Source organism: Coenobita brevimanus, chromosome 6 (genome assembly GCF_032717465.1).
Source record: "Coenobita brevimanus isolate Jiangsu-jjx chromosome 6, ASM3271746v2, whole genome shotgun sequence".
In the NCBI taxonomy this organism is placed as follows: domain Eukaryota; kingdom Metazoa; phylum Arthropoda; class Malacostraca; order Decapoda; family Coenobitidae; genus Coenobita; species Coenobita brevimanus.
Window position 1 is genome coordinate 66,833,934 of NC_136959.1, and position 19,419 is coordinate 66,853,352.

At 41.3% G+C, this 19,419-nt stretch overlaps 1 protein-coding gene across 2 annotated transcripts in view; it reads left to right on the top strand.

Moving 5' to 3' along the window:
* Window positions 1-7,524, top strand: part of Exo84 (exocyst complex component Exo84) — a 62,530-nt gene extending 55,006 nt beyond the window's left edge. For both annotated transcript variants that reach the window (XM_080272834.1, XM_080272842.1), the window contains 2 exons: window positions 4,135-4,325; window positions 7,307-7,524. In XM_080272834.1, the coding sequence (XP_080128960.1) occupies window positions 4,135-4,325; window positions 7,307-7,495 (380 nt within the window). In that variant the 3' untranslated portion in view covers window positions 7,496-7,524. The remainder of the gene's footprint in view (window positions 1-4,134; window positions 4,326-7,306) is intronic.
* Window positions 7,525-19,419: the final 11,895 nt, after the last annotated feature.

A 19,419-nucleotide genomic window follows, 5' to 3' on the forward strand; every position in this document is an offset into this window, starting at 1 on the left:
TGCAGGTTTCTATCCAAGGGGTGGTTCAGGTTTATTGCCCATGTAATGCCATGCAGGGATGAGTGAGGCTAATCATTCTCATCTTAAATGCCAGAACCAACTTGCCCAGCCCTGGACTCCAACACTCCTCATGGGGCAATGTAGGATCGGATGATGGATGGATATATATATGTATGTATGTAAACACAGTGGAGTCTATGTATGACACAAGATAGATTATGTGGAACCTCATGTTAAATCAATTTCGTGTTAAATGGTGACATATATTTACATGTAAAATGGGGGGTTAGGTTCTGGAGACTACATATTTTCCCCTAGACATATGAAATTCTTCAGGAAATGCCCTTGGCACTGCATCCAAGTCCACGAAAAGTGAACTCTGACCATCAACTTCACATTTATTTATGCTTTTAAATAAGAAGTAAGTCTACCAAGCAGTATAATTTGTGTGAAAACTTAATTTACATGGACTCAGGTACTGGATTAACATCAACATGTGAACCTGTTACATATTGCAAGAGCCAAATTTTTCTGAACCCAAGTCGTCAGCAAATCACTGTGGCAGTCACAAAGCCTGTTCACAGTTACTGCAGTGAAGTTAGCTGTATATAAAAGCTCTTGAATATTGCTGTTCCCTCATCATACAATTGGCACCAGAGTTATAATGACCACCCTGTACCTCCCCCGCCTCTATCTCTTTGTCTGAAGCCCTCACACTCCTTACCACACATATCGGTCCAATCCAACCCTAATCCCATAATTACTAATGACACAAAGTTCTTTCCCTCTACCCCATTGCCTTTCTACTGTATACATACTTCTGTGCTATTCTCTCTCTCTCTCTCTCTAATTAAAGCCCATTATTATCTCCACTCCTCCACTTATCCCTTACTCTTCCCCGAACTACAATTATCACCTCACCTTCTTGTCAGTGTCTTCACCTGACCCCATCCTTCCTTGTTGTGACTGACCTGTCCCCCCTCACGCGTACACACGCATGCACGCACGTTCACACGCGCGCGCGTGCACACACACATACACACACACACACACAACCCAGGGCTAGGCTAGTTGGTCCTGATTTTTAAGATGAGAGTGACCAGCCTTACTCATCCATGAGTGGTATTACATGAGCAGTAAGCCCCAACCATCCCTTTGATATAAACCTGCACAGGGTCAATCCAATTGGAGTGTCTTAATTACAACTAAACCACCAAGCACCATACTTTGGTCATATGGTTACCATCCTGCAGTGTACAGGAAACCATTTGGCTTGTCACTCATTGTAGAGTCACCCATAGGCAGGAGGAAGAGGAAAGAGCAACGGAAAGAAAGACAGAAGAGGGAGTGTAAAGTCATCCGTAGGCAAAAGGAAGAGGAAAAAATGAAGGAAAGAAAGACAGAAGAGAAAGGAAGGAAGAGAGGAAAGGGCAGACACCCAAAGCAGCACTACATCGAGTGAGTGGATGGTGAGCACCCCCACCTACCACAACACACACACACACACACACACATATATATATATATATATATATATATATATATATATATATATAATGCCTCTCATGGGATGACACAGGATTGGATGATGGGTGGATGGATATAATATATATATGTATATATATATGTACAGTACCCTCGCGTCCAACACGCATTTGTCCAGCACGGAGAGCAAAAAATTAGTACGATTTAATTACTGTAACACGGGTGTGTTAGCATAACACGGATGGAGCTCCGAGAAGTGGGCAAAATCTGCAGAGTTCGCCTCTAGCACGATCACTCCCAGTCCAACACAGTCATACTGGATGTTCCCGTGACGCTGACAGCCAGTCAAAACTTCCAATCAAGTAGCCTCCCCCGCCTGCTATTGTGACGTGATCTTGATGTTGCCCAATTAAAAACGTTTCTGCTCTCACGTAATGTTTTGTTTAAATTTCTCCCGCCACAGTACCACTCAGTCGCATAATTCGCATTGGACGGTGTTTTTTTCTCGCTGGATTATCTGCCCTTGCATCTGCACTTTACCCAGCTCACGATGCCTAGGAAGCCTTCTGAGAACCCCAAGAAGCGGCGACACCTCCCTCAGGCCACCAAGCTAGAAAGCATCGAGAGGAAGAAGAAAGGGGAGAGGAAAGTGGACATTGCCAAGGCCTACGACATGAATGAAGCCAACGTGAGGACCATAATAAAAAACCAAGACAAGATCCTGGCAGCAGTGAAGGCTTACAGATTGCTAGGACAGGCAGAAGCAGGACCTTCCATGGCTGTGGACGAAGATAGTGATTCTGAGTGTGATTTCGAAGGATTTATGAGGGAGGTTGAGGAGGAGCAACAGCCATTACCTGCTAGTGACGCCAGCAGCCATCCTCCGGGGACCCAGTAGGACTACCTACAGCCTTTGATACCACCTTCCATTCCCAGCAAGCCCACCAACACTATCCTAAAAGGTTAGTTATCATTCATAGTACAGTACCATTTATTATAATTACAGTAGTACCTGTATATGTATAAGTATATGGTAGGTATTTAGGGTGACTTTTCCTAGGGTTGCTATATATATATATACATATATATATATATATATATATATATATATACATATATATATATATATATATATATATATCTCTCTCCATTCATCCATCATCCAATCCTGTGTTGCCCCATGAGTGGAGGAGCCCGGGGTTAGGCAAGTTGGCCCTGACATTTAAGATCAGAGTGACCAGCCTCACTCATCCCTGAATAGCATGAGCAATAAACCCCAACCACCCCATATATACCTGTATATATATATACTGTATATAGATATATATATATATATATATATATATATATATATATATATATATATATATATATATATATATACATATATCACGTATTAGAAAGGAAGAAGTTGTGTAGATCAGATATTCATCCTTAGGTCTTTAGTGGAAAAGTTTCTAGAGAATGGAGAGAAGTTATGTGCGGCCTTCATGGATTTGAAGAAAACTTATGACAGAGTGGATAGACAAGGAATGTGGAAAATATTAAGAATATATGGAGTAAATGGGAAGTTGTTGAATGCTGTGAAGAGTATGTATGAGGGTGCTAAGGTTACAGTTCCTGTGGATAGCAAATTGGGAGAATTTTTCTATCTTAATATTAGACTGAAACAGGGATTTGTCTTGTCTCCATGGCTTTTCAGTCTGTGTATGGATGGGGTTATAAAAGAGGTTCAAGGTAGAGCAGTGGATGTTGGAATGGCCCTAATGAAAGGAGACAGCATTTAGAAGTTCCCCGTATTGTTATTTGCAGATGATGCTGTATTCTTAAGACGATGGGGAACTGCAAGGCTTGGTGAATGAGTTTGGGAGAATGTGTAAGAAACAGAATCTAAAGGCAAATGTAGGGAAGAGTAAAGTTATGGTCTTCAAGAGAAATGAAGTCACTGAATATACAGTAAGGTTGGATGATGAGGAAATGGAAAATTGTGAGTGCATTTAAGTACTTGGGTGGTGTGATGGGTAAAGATGGAAGTTTGTAGGATGAAGTGCTTGAAAGGGTACAGCAAGGAAGAATGGTTACTGGTTCTTTGAAAGCAGTAATAAGAAATAGGGAAGTGAGCATGTAAGTAAAAAAGTCCTTGCATGATAGTATTGTGATACCAACTCAGATGTATGGAAGTGAAGCTTGGACCTTGTTGGAAGGACACAAGTCAAGAGTGAGAACAGTGGATATGAGTTATTTGAGAGGAGCTTGTGGAGGTACATGGAGAGAGAGACTGACAAATGAGGAAGTGAAGGAGCATTGTGCTGTGGATGTGAATGTGATAGAAAGGATTAGGAAAAATACATTGAAGTGATTTGTCCATGTGGAGAGGATGGAGTGCAAGAGACTAATGAGGAGAGTATATGTAAGTGAGGTGGAGGGGGGGAAAAGGGGGGGGCCAAGAATGGGATGGAGTGGAGAGAGATTTGAGAGAGAGGGTTGTGATATGGGGGAGGGTAGTGAAATGGTGGGGAACAGGGGGGCATGGAGGCAATTTGTTTGTGGCATCCTTTTCGGGATTGAGATGTCTGACAACTTATATATATATAAACACATACATACATACATATACATGTATTAGCGTGTTTATGCAATTCCCCACAGATGAACTGTGTGTGGGACTGACTAACAACACAATACAATTTAGTCGGGCATTCCTGGGCTACCTGGAGGATGTGCTGCGCCTGCACTGGGCTGAGACACAGCAGCTCATCGACCAGGCCCTCACTGCTGCCTTCTCTGCTCAACTACGCCACTGCCACGCCTCTCTCTCTGAGCCTGTGCTGAAGTCTGAGGTAAAGAAAGGGCACCATTCAAGTTTCACCATAGTATTGTTTAGGATATCGTATACTCTGTCGGCTTATACTGTACTTGGTGAAGATTTTCATCCTTTTGCCACCCCTCTCTCTGATCTTGCCGAATTCTGAGGTAATATAGGGTTTCTGTTCAAGTTCACCAGAATGTAGTTCTGATAGTACTGTACTATACTTTGTCCACCTTAATATGGTGGAAAATTTTGTCCTCTTGCCACCTGTTTCCCATAGCTCAGTGGCAAAATAATAGAATAATATGGCTCTCCCTCTTTCCCATAGCACTTCTTGATGACCAGCACTATACTCCACTGTGGTGTTAATTTCATGTTAGAGATAAGTATTCACATGGAGAAATTGTAGTTTTAGGCCAAGTTAAAATGAAAATTATGTATGCCTCCTCAGTTTATCTTCCTGCAATATGTCCACTTGTCAGATGCTAAGGTGAAGGTGAGGCAGATGCATTGAGGCATTGAACTACAGTGTCCACATCTGTAATTAAGGATTTGGAGCTTCTGTTAGTTTTTTCATCCACTAAAGCTGCTTTATCATCCAGTTTGCCGCAATTACCTCCTCTTGGTGTTACCATAGGTACTCATTTTTTACTTACTGACTCACAGAGGAGGGTTGGACACCTGAATCAAGTGTAGAAGGTCTTCCTCTTGCAGAAGCACAAAAATCTCTCTCTCTCTCTCTCTCTCTCTCTCTTTCTCTCTCATAGCCATTATCATTTCCACATTACCATCCATAGCTCAGTAACTCTTGCATGTTGCTGGAGGCCTTTCTCATGCAACTTTTAAGCACTATCTTAGCTGTTTATTTTCATGAATTGTGTCCACTTGTCCAAACCTCTTCAGTGTGTTTCTGAAGACACACATCAAGTCCTGTATTATCATTGGATTAAGAAACTGACACCTCATCCTTGCAGGTTTATTTCTGCATGTGGCACATTAATATTACTGGCATCGTATTTTGTTACTAATGGTATGCTTCTTGTTTTTTCTTTTTTCTTTTTTTATCATCATCATTGTACACTGAAAGCAGTGATGAGAAATAGGGAGGTGAGTATGGAAGTTAAGAAGTCACTGCATGATAGTATTGTGATCTCTACCCTGATGTATGGAAGCGAGGCGTGGACCTTGCAAGAGGGGAACAAGTCAAGAGTGAGAGCAGTGGAAATGAGTTACTTGAGAGGAGCATGTGGAGTGACATGGAGGGACAGGTTGACGAATGAAGAAGTGAAGGAACGTTGTGGGGTAGATGTGGATGTGGTTGAGAAGATTAGGAGAAATACACTGAGGTGGTTTGGACATGTGGAGAGAATGGAGAATGAAAGACTGACTAAGAGGGTGTATGTAGGTGAGGTGGAGGGAGGGAGAGGGAGGGGTAGACCGAGGATGAGGTGGAGGGATGGAGTTGAGAGCTATATGAGGGGGGGGGTGAGTTGGGGGGAGGGTAGTCTAATGGTGGGTGACAGAGTGACTTGGAGGCGTTTTGTCTGTGGCCACCCTTTGCGGGATTAGGGCGTCGGGCTATAGATAGATAGATAGATAGATCATTGTCATCATCATCATCATCATCATCATTCATATCTCCTCTCCTACCTGAAGGTGGGGTGAGGTAGGGTCCAGAAAACAAACAAACAAACAAACAAATTATACAATGAAATACACCTGCTTTAACCAAAATTTGCCCAGTTTAATGAGACACATTCCCATTCACTCACCATTGAAGTCTGTGGAATCCTGGCTCCACCTGATGGGTTAAAAAACATTCCACAGGTAGCGTCACACTCACTTGTCTGGCAGTCAATCCGATGACGTTCAAGTTAAAAAAAGAGTGCCAAACTCCAGTCTTACACTCCTCCACACAAAATTCAACCAGATAACATGATCTCTCATCAGTTCCCAAGCCTTGTTAGCGCCTGTACCCCTCATTACCACACACTCATCCATCATATCCATCCACTTTCTTCTAGGCTTTCCATACCTCCTCCCACCTTCAAATTTACTCAGATATACCCTTTTCACCACTCCGTTTGCACCCATTCTGTGCACATGCCCATACCATGTAAACACACTTTTCAGCTCCTTTGTCCACAGACTTCTTTACTTTGCATCTTTTGCAAATCCTATTATTCCTCAGCCTATCCACTCTCTGCAGTCTACACACACTCCTCAGCAGTCACACCTCCATAAGATGTTCTTGTATTTATTTAACATAAAAAAAAAAAAAAAGTGTAATATACAAAATATTTCACTAAGGAAGAGGTGCTGGAAAGCTTCCCAAGCTGATGAAAACTTTGTCTCAGGTACAGAGTAGAGACTAAGTTTATAGAGTGTTACACTTTACTGGCTCCATCATTTATTTGTGCATTGGTATAATGAAACTAATTTAACAGGGTATTTGCTTTCCACTTGTCTCAATCTCCATAGTTGTCTGTTTTGTCTCAGTCTCCATTGTTATCAGACTTACAAATATCATGTTGATGCAGGAGCGCACCCAGGAATATATATATATATATATATATATATATATATATATATATATATATATATATTTTTTTTTTTTTTTTTTTTTGGGGGGGGGCATAAAAATGAAAATTGTGGCTAGAAAAAAATCTAATGCAAGTCAGTTTTATTTTCTTACGAGGAAGGAAATTTTTTTTGGGGGGGGCTCTGGCCCCCTTGGCCCCCCCCTGCTGGGTGCACCCCTGTGTTGATGGTGTAAATCTCAGAGGTTTATTCCTCTTGCAGTCTCGCTCAGGAACCTGTTACTAATTCCCCATACCTTTAATGTCTGAATTAAATTACTGAGATCCAAACCTAGATGCTCGTGATGAGATAGTACTACAGTAGCCCAGCCTTGGGCCCACATTGTCCCGAAGGGAGTAATATAGGTTTCAGTGTTACTGTTTGTTTTGATTTTTCTCCCACATCATCTGTGCCTCTCTCCTGTTGTTTTAGGTGCCAACCATCCGCCGGAACAGTGCCTTTCTTCTTGATGTGGTGTTGACGCTGGCTGAACACCGGTATGCAGAGACTGTGGGTCATGCTCACCCAAACCTCCATGCGCTGCATGCACAACATGCCACCCTCACTGCTGACAATGCCCCACCTCCAACTATTAGTAAATACGAGTCAAACTTCATCTAGGATTAGCTGTGTGAATGTAAGTGCAGAGTAGTGTGATGTAGGAATCAGCACAGGTATTCCTCATTAAAATTATTACTTAATATTTTAATTTAAGAGTGATGAAAGTATTTTTGAAGCCAGGAATAAGTGCTTTTATGCATAAATTCATGAGCCATTAACCAGAAGCATGTACTTCACTAAAAGTCACATCACATAAAGAGCCAGTTGCAGATTGTCTGCATAAAGTGCGTTTATGCATACTGTATAATTCATGAGCCATTAACCAGAAGCATGTACTTCACTAAAAATCATTTCACATAAAGAGCCAGTTGCAGATTACCTGCAAATATCCTAGATGCTGAGTGAGGAGTGCCTGTAAGATTTTTACTATTAATTTTTTTCTCTGACAAGGAGAGTATATTTTCACCCCTGTTTGTTTGTCTGTTGGCAGGATTACTCAAAAGCTGAAAGAGAGATTTGGACCAAATTTGGTGGGTAGATAGCCCAGTACCAGGGAACAATCATTTAGCTTTTGGGGCTGATCTGAATCATATTACACATTCCGGATCTGGAAAAAAAAATTTGTAAAACCAAAATCAGTGATGAGAAAACCTAACTCATTATGTAGAGTAGTTTGGAAATTACATTGACCTTGTCGGAGAGATGCTCTCCACTGAGTGCCCCTCTAGTTACATTATGGAAAGGAAAGTTATTTAGGTTCCATCATATAGTCAACAGAAATCTTGTTAAACCTAGTTCTGACCCAGGTTAAGGCAAATCTGTGTGTCCTGAATAGAAAGGGTGGGAGGGAAAGATCTTAAGTTGTTGATTCTCCAACATTTTGGACAACATAGTAATTCCAAAATTTTTTGTGTTTCAGTAAGTGTTGTAATGTAGAGAGTAATGTTTTCCATCACAAATTGGATATAATTAGGCTTTGATAAAATTCAGGTATAGTAGGGTCTTGTAATGTTTCTTTATTTTTTATTGTACAGTTTTTTAATGTTCTGCCAGTAAATCCAGAGTAAGATGGTGAATGTTTCCATATTTTAGTTCCACAGATTCACAGAAAAACTAATTTGCCAGTTCCTCAAATTTCAGTATTAGTTGTGTGGAAAAAGCTTAATATTGTGGAAGACATCCCTGACTTATAATGAGGTTTGTCAGTAAACATCAACTATTACTAATACTAGTTCTCTCATGGTCATTGCAAAGAAGGCTGTGTTGATGTGTTGCCTCTTTATACCTGGACACTTTATGTCTGCTGCAGTCATACAGTATATGTAAAAGTAAGTACAACTGTATTAGGTAGTCATTTTATCGGATGTACTTTGTACTAATTTCATATGGTGAAGGTTTATATCCAAGGGGTGGTTGGGGTTGATTGCTCATGTAATGCCACTCAGGGATGAGTGAGGCTGGTCACTCTCATCTTAAATATCGAGACCAACTGCCTAGCCTCGGGTTCCTACGCTCCTCTTGGGGCAATGTAGGATTGGATGATGGATGGATGGATGGATGAAATGTTGAGTATGACTTTAATAGTTTACTTGAAAGAAATATGGGCGTTAACACTGTCAAGAGGGAGGCTTATGAATTTTAATTTCTCCTAACAGATCTCTTCTGAACTAAGTAAAATAATTTTGGCAGCCAGAATTGAAGTAAAAAATCCTCATCATTGCAGTTGTGTGTTTTTTAATCATTCTTGGAATGTTTTACTCATGTTGAGGAGGGACTCCATGGGCTACATATATTAAATACATACATTAGAGACAATCACCATTACCTCCAGTGATTTTTTTTTAGGGATTAACCCCTACACCGCGGGCTTGTTTACCAATGACTTGCGTGTGCCGCGGGGTTATTTGGGCTCCGACAGACTCTCAAAAAATATTTGCCAAAAATCAGTTATTAGTCCTAGAATAATAAAATTACATATGCTTATGGCACATACCTTCAGCTTTCTCCTGGAATGATTGTTGAGCCTTCGTCAGTTACCGTAGGACTTGTGGAGACCTCTGAAGTAGGGTAACGAAGTCTCCACTTTACACTTCCCGACAACCCGTAATATGATTACCACAGCCAGATACTATAAACACTATTCTACAATTTTCAAGTAGTTTGGGATCCATACTAAAAAAAAAAAAACACTGTGAAAGCAATGGAAATTACGAGCGCGTCTGATCGTCGCACTGGCACTAGTTCGCTCTTAGTAGTCTGTCATTTATAATTCATAAAACCCCTCACACTTTATATTTCTATTACTATATAACACTTATATATATCTACAGTCTTTATTCATAAGTTTCCTTCAGTAGTATTAGTTTATTGTCACTGTAGGGATTCAATTTCTTTCAGTAAAATACATAGCATTCACTTTCTCGTCCTGTATACTGGCATTGAGAGTGAATGTCACTTTCATCTTCACTCTCATAACTCATAGCATTCAGACATGCTAGAGTGAAACTTTCACTTTCATTACTCCTAGGGTATATACTCGTATTCTTATAATACTACTCATTTACATTTCTATTTACGTTCTCTATTTTATTTACGTTATTTACATTTCTATTTTATTGACACTGTGTTGTGCACTGTCACTTGAAATAACTTATAAAACTGTTTTCCATTGTTCACGTATATTTACATTCATTACTTTCACTTGCTGTTTACACATTATTTACACATTATTTACAATTCCACTTGCACTGTTTTACTCAATAGAAAGATCGTAGTCACTCTTTTATCAATTGTCAGCCCTTTACCTCTTTCCACACGAGGTTTAGTAGGGGGTAAAGGTCACAGGGCCATTTGCATGGGGGTGAAAAAAGGCCTTGAAGTCAGCAAGAAGAAACATACGTACTCTCACTTCGGAAGTTGAGAGTAACCTGATAACGGAGGGCTAGCGTGGAGGCCTGCTAAGGGGTTATTCAGGGTTACCAATATTACTTCTTGAAACAGCTAAGTCTAGCACTGATATGATTGGCAGGAAATCTAGACAATACATTATAAATTTGGTAGTTCCAGGTGAATGTAAATATCACTTAGGCTTCTCCCTTCCCTCCTTACATGTATATTTATTTCGAAAATAGATTAGAGGCCCACTTAGGAGATATATTTTCAGAGCTACCAATGTTAGATCTTGAAACATCTTTGTTTAGCACTGATATGATTGGCAGGAAATCTAGACAATACATTATTAATTAGGTAGTTCCAGGTGAATGTAAATATCACTTAGGCTTCTCCCTTCCCTCCTTACATGTATATTTATTACGAAAATAGATTATAGGGCATATTTCAAGGGGAAAAAAACAGCGAAAATTAGCGAACGAGTGCACGTGAGGTGTTGTCAGGTGATAATTAGCCAATTCCAGGTGTTTGGCACTCTCACTTACCTTATTTCTTTCTTGTATATATTATTTGGTATAAGAATAGGACATAGGGCTTATTTCAATGGATGAAATCAGTGAAAAATTCCAGGGAAGATTTACTTAGCGTAGCACGGCCGGGCAGGCGAGAGGATAGGGTAATGGAGGGGGGGTAGGGAGGGGAGTCAAGAACGGGGAGAAATGGCTAAATTGTCAACAATGGATGGGAGTACAGATGAGATTAGGAGTGCTGACTAGTGTTGGACATTGGCAGTACTGATAGATGAAACAAGACCCCACTTGGAAGCCCGGGTGAATTCAAAATAACACAGAATCACAAAAGCGACGCCCCGCGGTATGATCACTTGCTCCCAAGCGTCACGAAAGTGACGCCCCGCGGTTAAGGGGTTAATAGTGTTCCTGGTGTGAAGAGGTTAATAGTGTTACTGTAGTTTTCAAACCCTTCACTATGAAAGGTCTCCCCTGAGCTTAATAAAAATGTCTAGTGGCAGTCAGAGAAAAGAAAACATCATCACAGTGAAGGAGTTAACTTCCATTAATAATAGAGTGTGGCATATTTTAGGTTCTGTATGAAAGTACATTATTTGTGTGTTAGTTGCTGGATACCAACTAGCACTACCAACACAAACTACAACCCACAAACAATCCTCATTGCCTTCACTGCAATGCAGCTTCCACACCACAGTACATTTACACCTCATACAAATTACTCTCAACCCAGACATTCCTTCGTCATGATCTCAACAAAACATCTTTGAGAGTGCCCCACTGAAGTGGTTGGCGTCCTGCAGTCCACCAGGTTCGTTTCCAGATGGACCTGGGACAGCAGCAGCACTGACGACAGGGTGATAGCATAGTGCTGAAAAAGTTTGCATTAGCTGCCTGCCAGTCAAAGTAAGAGCTTAGAAATATCTCACCTTTTATTTTCTTCTTATAATTATTACATGTATTATTATTATTATTATTATTATTATACTTAGATATTTATATATTATGTGATGCATATTTAAATGACCTTTAAGAATACCTTTGTATATTGTTACGGAACAGAGAAAGATAACGTACACTTTCAGTGAGAATGCTAAAAATCACTACTGTCCCGTAAAGTTCCAGGTTCAAAACAAAAGAGTTAGGTAAAATTACAAGTTAAAGTTTAATGCTTAAATTAACAACATAACATTCAGGACTCATAAGGATAATGTAATGGCAAAAACAGGTTAAATATATGGTTAACTGCAATAGCCTCTATTAACACGAAATTAGCAAGAGTAAATTTATCTAAGTCAGCCCTGATAAAATGAGATACCAGATAATACTCAGTGAATGCCAGATAAATAATTACAGATACAAACTATTATCAAAAATGACTGACACAAAGAACCCTACATGAATTACAAAAACTTCACTAGGCCTACAAATTAAACTTATGCTATACAGTACAAGAAAACATGCAACAACAGTTATACTCAAATTACACACAGCTGCTAGATGGTTGGAGACTTCTTGAGCACTCACAATAATATCTGTACAGGGGAGGACAGAGATGTGAACAAAATGAGGAGCAGATCTAAGTGGCCATGATGCAGAGACTGAGCTCATTATATAGGAGCCAGGAGAGCTTGATACAACTTGTAATAAGGACGCGCAAATGAAGCCATGGGGACATAGAGTTGACAATCCCGCTCTGGACAACAGAGAGAACGACTTACTCTACTATAACGGTAGAAGGGGGGGACTGAGGCAGAACACGCTCGTGATCAAACATGCAGCATACTGTGCGTTAAAATTACACAAAGGATGATGAAATCATAGGCTATGTAACAATATACATATTCTTCCTTCACTGATTTTCCAGAAGTTGAGGATAAATGACTTTTTTTTTTTTTTTTTTTTTTTTTTTTTTTTAAAGGAAACATCTCATGATTCAGCCTCTCCATTATTATTAAAGTTTCTGTCTATCTATCTATTGCCAGATGCCTTAATCCCATAAGGGATGGCCACAAACAAATCACCTCCATGTTGCCCTGTCCCCCACCATTTCACTGCCCTGCTCCCAGCTCACACCTCCCTCCCTCATATACTTCTCCACTCCATCTCTCTCTCTCTCTCTCTCTCTCTCTCTCTATATATATATATATATATATATATATATATATATATATATATATATATATATATATAGAATAAAATATGACACTGACTCCTTTGTTCATACATTCACTCATCCATCCATTTGCTTTGGTTTATAGTACAATATAATCAGTCCACTGCTCTGTAAACTCCATTTTGACCACAGTATGTTGAGCAGATGATACAATTATCATCATAACCACAAATTTCTCATCAGATCTGGGTTATGAATTAGTGAAGAAGGACATTGCAGTTTCTATCTCACTCCTACCACTCCCCCTTCCCATATTATATGTTGTACTGTTAATTGTGGTTACACTTCCAGTGGTGTCCAGTTGGGTTCCCAGATACTGACACCAGTACAAAAGTTAGAATCCCATGCCATTCATTCTCATGCTGAATATGCTGTAAGTATTATAATTATTATACAGTATTTTTAGAGTGGTAAGGTTTAGGATTCCTCATCTTGTATTCTTCCTCCAGGCATTAGTACAGAAAATCTCAGATGTGAACTTGTGCCTGCGAGAAATAGGCAGGTTCAACTGTGTGGCATGTGAGAGATGTGAATGATGAATGTGTGAGATTGGAAGTAGGGAATGTGTTAAAGGATGCAAGGTATGATGTAGGTGTGTCACATTAAATGGATGAGTAAGAGGGTATGAATTGCGTAATGTCAAGTATCTGCACCCATGGGTGGTAGAAAGAGGGAATTGCTTAGTTGATGAATGATAAATGGCATAAAGGACTTAAAAGATTATGACTCTATATCAGGCTTAATTTTAAGATGGCAAAATTGACGCTGATGATTGCATATGCACCTAGTAGTGACGAATATGATAAAATGAAGGAGAGGTTTGGGACCAGCTCAATGGAGTGATAAGACAGAAGCTAGTTACTGTATGCAGTGCTAGCTATGCAAGATATAATTATACTGTACTGTATTAATAAGACAAATGACTGATAGTAGAATATTGATTTGTGACATGTAAAATAAACCGTTAAGGAAGAGGTGTAAGAAAGCATCTTAGCCCCATGAGAATACAACCCTTGGCCTCCTTCCCATCTTTCTGAGTGGGCGATGTGGATGTTTTAGTACGAGCGGGTAGGACAAGCGATAATGATGGTGATGGTGGCTCTTCCTTGGTTCCCTTCTGTTAGATGTGGGCAAGTGGTAGGTGGGTGGAGGAGTGGTCAGGGCAGGGATGTGGACTGGGGGAGGGGAGACAGGTGGAGCATAGTACACGAGGGGCTGAGGTGGGGCCCGCTCATTTCTGTAGTGGCCGTGCACTGGATAACGAGGGAAGGTGTTGACCAAGGGGACATATGGGGGCTTCACTCGGTCCTTGAACAGCCAGGGAGACATCTCAAAGCCTGATGGATAAAAAGAAGTGGTTGGGATTATATCATCATCATCACCCAGTTTCTCAGTATTCCTTCGTCTGTCTCTGTCATCCAGCTTTTTTTTTTTTTCCCCCCAACCTGTAGAAGAGGGGCCCAGAACTAGGCTACTCATTCATGATATTTAAGTCATGGGTGAACAGGTGTTCCCTCTGAGTAGCATTATGTGAGCAGTAAACTCCAGTCACCTGTTATATGTGTTCCTATATGACTTCTATCTGACTGGGACCCCTTAACCCACTAGACCACCAGATGTCACTTAAATATATATTTACCACCCAACTTAGTAAAGGATTTCCTGGCTTACAGGAAACAGTTTGGCTTATCACTCAAAACAGAGTCACCAGATGGCAGCACTATATCAGACAGTGGAAGCCACAGCCTCTCACAGATTATTCTGTAATACTTTTTAATATTTCTCATTTCTCATTCCATTACTGTACTATCCTTCATTTAATTAGAGCCCCTTACCTATGTCATTCCCAAGGAATATTTTGCGCCACATATCCCTCTTCTTGGCAACCAGAGCCAACAGCTGCAAGAATATTGACATTTCATATAAATCAGCATTTATTTAAAATAATATAATAACAATAGTAATATAATAATAATAATAATATAATAATATTAATAATAATAATCCATATGTATACCAGATGCCTTAATCCCATAAGGGTTGGCCACAAACAAATCACCTTCACGTCTCCCTGTCCCCTGCCATTTCATTGCCCTGCTCCCAGCTCACACCCTCCTCCCCCGTATACCTCTCCACTCCATCCCTCCATCTCATCCTTGGCCTCCCCCTCCCCCTCTCCCCTTCCACCTCACTCACATACACTCTCCTCATCAGTCTCTCACTCTCCATCCTCTCCACATGGCCAGACCACCTCAATGCATTTCTCCTAACGTTTCCTATCACATCCACACCACAACATTCCTTCACATCCTCATTTGTCAGGGGGGTGAAATAGCAGTCAGATAGATTATTTTCTGGTTAGGAGGGCCGATAGGAGGTTAGTGAGGGATGTTAAAGTTATAGGAAGTGAGGAGTGTGTGCAGCAGCACAAACTATTGATTTGTGATATGGTGCTTAAAGAACAAGTGATGAAAAAGAGGACTTATGTACCTAGGAGGAAAATATGGAAGCTGAAAAACCAAGTAGTAAGGGATGCCTTCTGTAGTGAGTTGAGGAGAGTGGTGGCTGAACAGGGAGCTGTAGACAGAGGCGTTAATGAACAGTACAGAGCCCTCAAGAACAGTTTCTTGAGAGTTACTGATGTAACATGCGGCTGGACAAGAGGACCACCAAGACATAAAGTAACTTGGTGGTGGGATGAGGGTGTAGAAGCTGCAATTAAGGAGAAAAGAAGGCTTTTCCGGGAATGGAAGAAGGGTGGTAGCAAAGAGGAATATTTGGCTGCCTAGCGTAGGGCTAGAAGAGAGATATACAGGGCAAAGTCTGAGTCACAGAGACAATTACTTGATAACCTAAATCATGGGGAAAGGATAAATATATTTAGGGTGGCAGGTCAGGTGAAGAGGGATAATCGGGATATCATAGGTGAGCAGTGTGTGAAGAATGATGAAGGAAGGGTAGTGGTGAACAGTGAGGATATTAAAGATGCATGGAGAGAGCATTATAAATGGTTGTTGAATGAGGAGTTTGACTGGGACAGGGAAGGTTTGGAGCCAGCAGATCCAGTGTCTGGCCCTTGGCCTTTGATTGATACTGCTACTGTGAGTGTGGCAATAGGCAGGATGAGGGTGGGGAAGGCAGCAGGTGTGTCTGGGTTGACTCCCAAAATGTTGGGGGCCTCAGGCGATATAGGGGTGAGTTTAGTCACTGACCTGATAAATAGGATTATTTATAAGTGTGTTGTCCCAGATGATTGGCTGAAGAGCTTAATTGTAAATGTGTATAAAGGGAAGGGTGATGCCCTGGAAAGAGGAAATTATAGAGGTATAAAGCTTTTGGATCAGATAGTGAAGGTAATGGAGAGAGTTTTGGAAGGTGTGATTGGAGAAAGAGTGAATATTGATGAGATGCAGTTTGGGTTTGTGCCAGGTAGGGGGACCACTGATGCCATATTAATTGTTCGACAGCTTCAGGAAAAATATATTGGTAGGAGAAGGGATCTTTATTTTGTTTTTGTTGATTTGGAAAAGGCCTTTGACAGAGTCCCTAGAAAGGTGGTGAAGTGGGCAATGAGAAAGCATGGCTTGGAGGAGTGGCTGGTTAGGGTGGTTATGGCCATGTATGTGGGTGCTCACACCCAGGTGAGAGTGAATGGAGCTTTGAGTGATGAGTTTTCCGTGAATGTTGGTGTGCATCAGGGGTCAGTCTTGAGTCCCATGTTGTTTAACATGGTGCTCGAAGCCCTTTCACGTGACTTTAGAAACGGACTCCCATGGGAGTTGTTGTATGCTGATGATTTGGTGTTGATTGCAGAGAATGAAGGGAGGCGGAGGAAGGGTTTGGGAGGTGGAGAGATGGTGTGGGGCAAGGGGGTTTGAGGGTAAATGCAGATAAAACAAAAGTGATGATATCTAGGGTTGGTGGCGGTACTGTCAAAGACGAGGGAGAGTGGCCATGTGCAGTTTGCCACAGGGGCGTGGGAAGTAGTTCCATCTTGTGTGGTGTGTGTGATAAATGGATGCATAAGAGATGTAGTGGTATCAGAGGTAGACTGTGAGATAATGCTGATTTTATGTGTACGGCGTACCGGGGTGAGCAGGTGGAGATTGTCAGACGTGAAGGGATTGAACTTGCTGGTGAATCTCTTGAGTGTGTGGAAGAGTTTTGTTATTTGGGAGACATGTTGTGTGCTGGAGGTGGGGCTGGAGCTAGCTCTGTGGCTGGGGTGAGGAGTGGTTGGAGGAAGTTCAGGGAGCTCTTGCCTTTCCTGACATTGAGAGGGCTCTCCCTACATGCTAAGGGGTCTTTGTATGCAGCATGTGTTAGGAGTATAATGCTGTATGGCAGTGAGACCTGGGCAGTGAAGGAGGAAGACATTCGCTGGCTCAGACGTACAGAAATGACAATGATTCGGTGGATGTGCAGTGCGTCCCTGTGTCCAAGGCCTGGAGGGGCTGGGTTTACAATGGAAGAGTTGAGAGGTAGGATGGGACTGGAGTGTATTGGTGTTGTGATGAGGAGAGGTAGATTGAGGTGGTTTGGACATGTGGAGAGGTTGGGGGATGATAATTGGGTGAAGAAAGTGAGAAGTGTTAATATTGGGGGTGGGGTTATGAGGGGTAGACCGAGAAAGACATAGGACAAGGTCATTAAGTGTGACCTTAGGGTTAAGGGACTGAACAGGGAGGCTGCAATGGATCGTGCAGCGTGGAGAGCCGTCATTAGGTGACCAAGGCTGACACATGCAAGCATGTTGGAGCCTTTAAAAATGAAAACGATCTCTCCATGTGACTCCACATGCTCCTCTCAAATAACTCATTTCCACTGCTTTCACTCTTGACTTGTGTCCCTTTAACAAGGTCTAAGCTTCGCTTCCATGTTAGAGTTGGTATCACAATACTGTCATGTAGTAACTTCTTCACTTCCGTGCTCACTTCCCTGTTTCTTATCACTGCTTTCAAGGAACCAGCAACCTATCTTCCTTGCTGTACCCTTTCAAGCACTTCACCCTCCAAATTTCCATCCTTACTCATCACATTACCTCATCCAACCTCACTGTACATTTGCTGACTTCAGTTCTCTTGAATACCATAACTCTACGCTTCCCTACATTCACCTTTAGATTGTGTTTCTTACACACTCTCCCAAACTCATCCATCAAGCATTGCAGCTCCCCTTTGTCTTCACTTAACAACACAGTATCATCTGCAAACAACAGTACAGTACATGGAGTTTCCAAACACTGCCCTCTCTCATTAGGGCCATTCCAACATCCACTGCCCTACCTTGTATCTCTTTTATAACCTCAGCCATATACAGATTGAACAACCATGGACACATGACATCCCTGTTTCAACCCAAGCTTTTAAATAGAAAAATTCACTTAGTTCGCCATCCACACGCATTGCAGCCTTAGCCCCCGCATACATACTCTTCATGGCATTCAACAACTTCCCCATTTACTCCATATATTCTTAATACTTTTCACAATCCTTGTCTATCTACCCTGTCATATGCGTTCTCCAAATCCATGAAGGCCGCATACAACTTCTTTCCCTTCTCTAGAAACTTTTCCACTAAGGATCTAAGAATGAATATCTGATCTACACAACCTCTTCCCTTCCTAAAACCTCCCTCTTCTTCTGCAACTAATTCCTCTGTTATTTCCCTAACTCTGTCAGTAAGTATCCTACCATATACTTTTCCTGTTACACTAAGAAGACAAATGCCTCTGTGATTACCACACACTTCTTTTTCCCCTTTTCCGTCTTCCAATCCTCTGGGACTCTACCTTCCTCCCAGGCCAACCTGCACAAAATAGCTTAATCCAGTATCCTAACCTAAGGGGGTCAACAGGCTGACCTTGGCTGTGCCTCTGTGTGTGTGTGTGTGTGTGTGTGTGTGTGTGTGTGTGTGTGTGTGTGTGTGTGTGTGTGTGAGAGAGAGAGAGAGAGAGACTAGGTGAGTGTGTGTATATTATATTTAAGAGTGAAGGAGGTTGTGTGGGGGTGACTTTACCTTAAAGTAGTCATCAAGAGTGAGAGTGTGAGTGAGCGGGATCAGGGCCAACCATATCAACACACCCCACCACCTCACCATCCCGCCCTGTCTGGCTCTCACTCTTGAGGAGGCCTTATTCAGTTGTCTCCTGGAATATTACAGTTGTGTTAGATATACTGGTAAGAGATAAAGTCTGAGGCATGGTTGTTATTTACTGCTTGCATAATGCCATTCAGGTGAATTAATTGCCACAGGAAAACTTCCCTTATCCAAGAATTCCACTAGAGCTTACCAAACTATATAAGGACAGAAGAACATAAACAAAAAGATACCGTAACTGCAGGAAGCTAGTTGACCCATAATAATAGCTCCTGTAATAATTACTAGAGTAC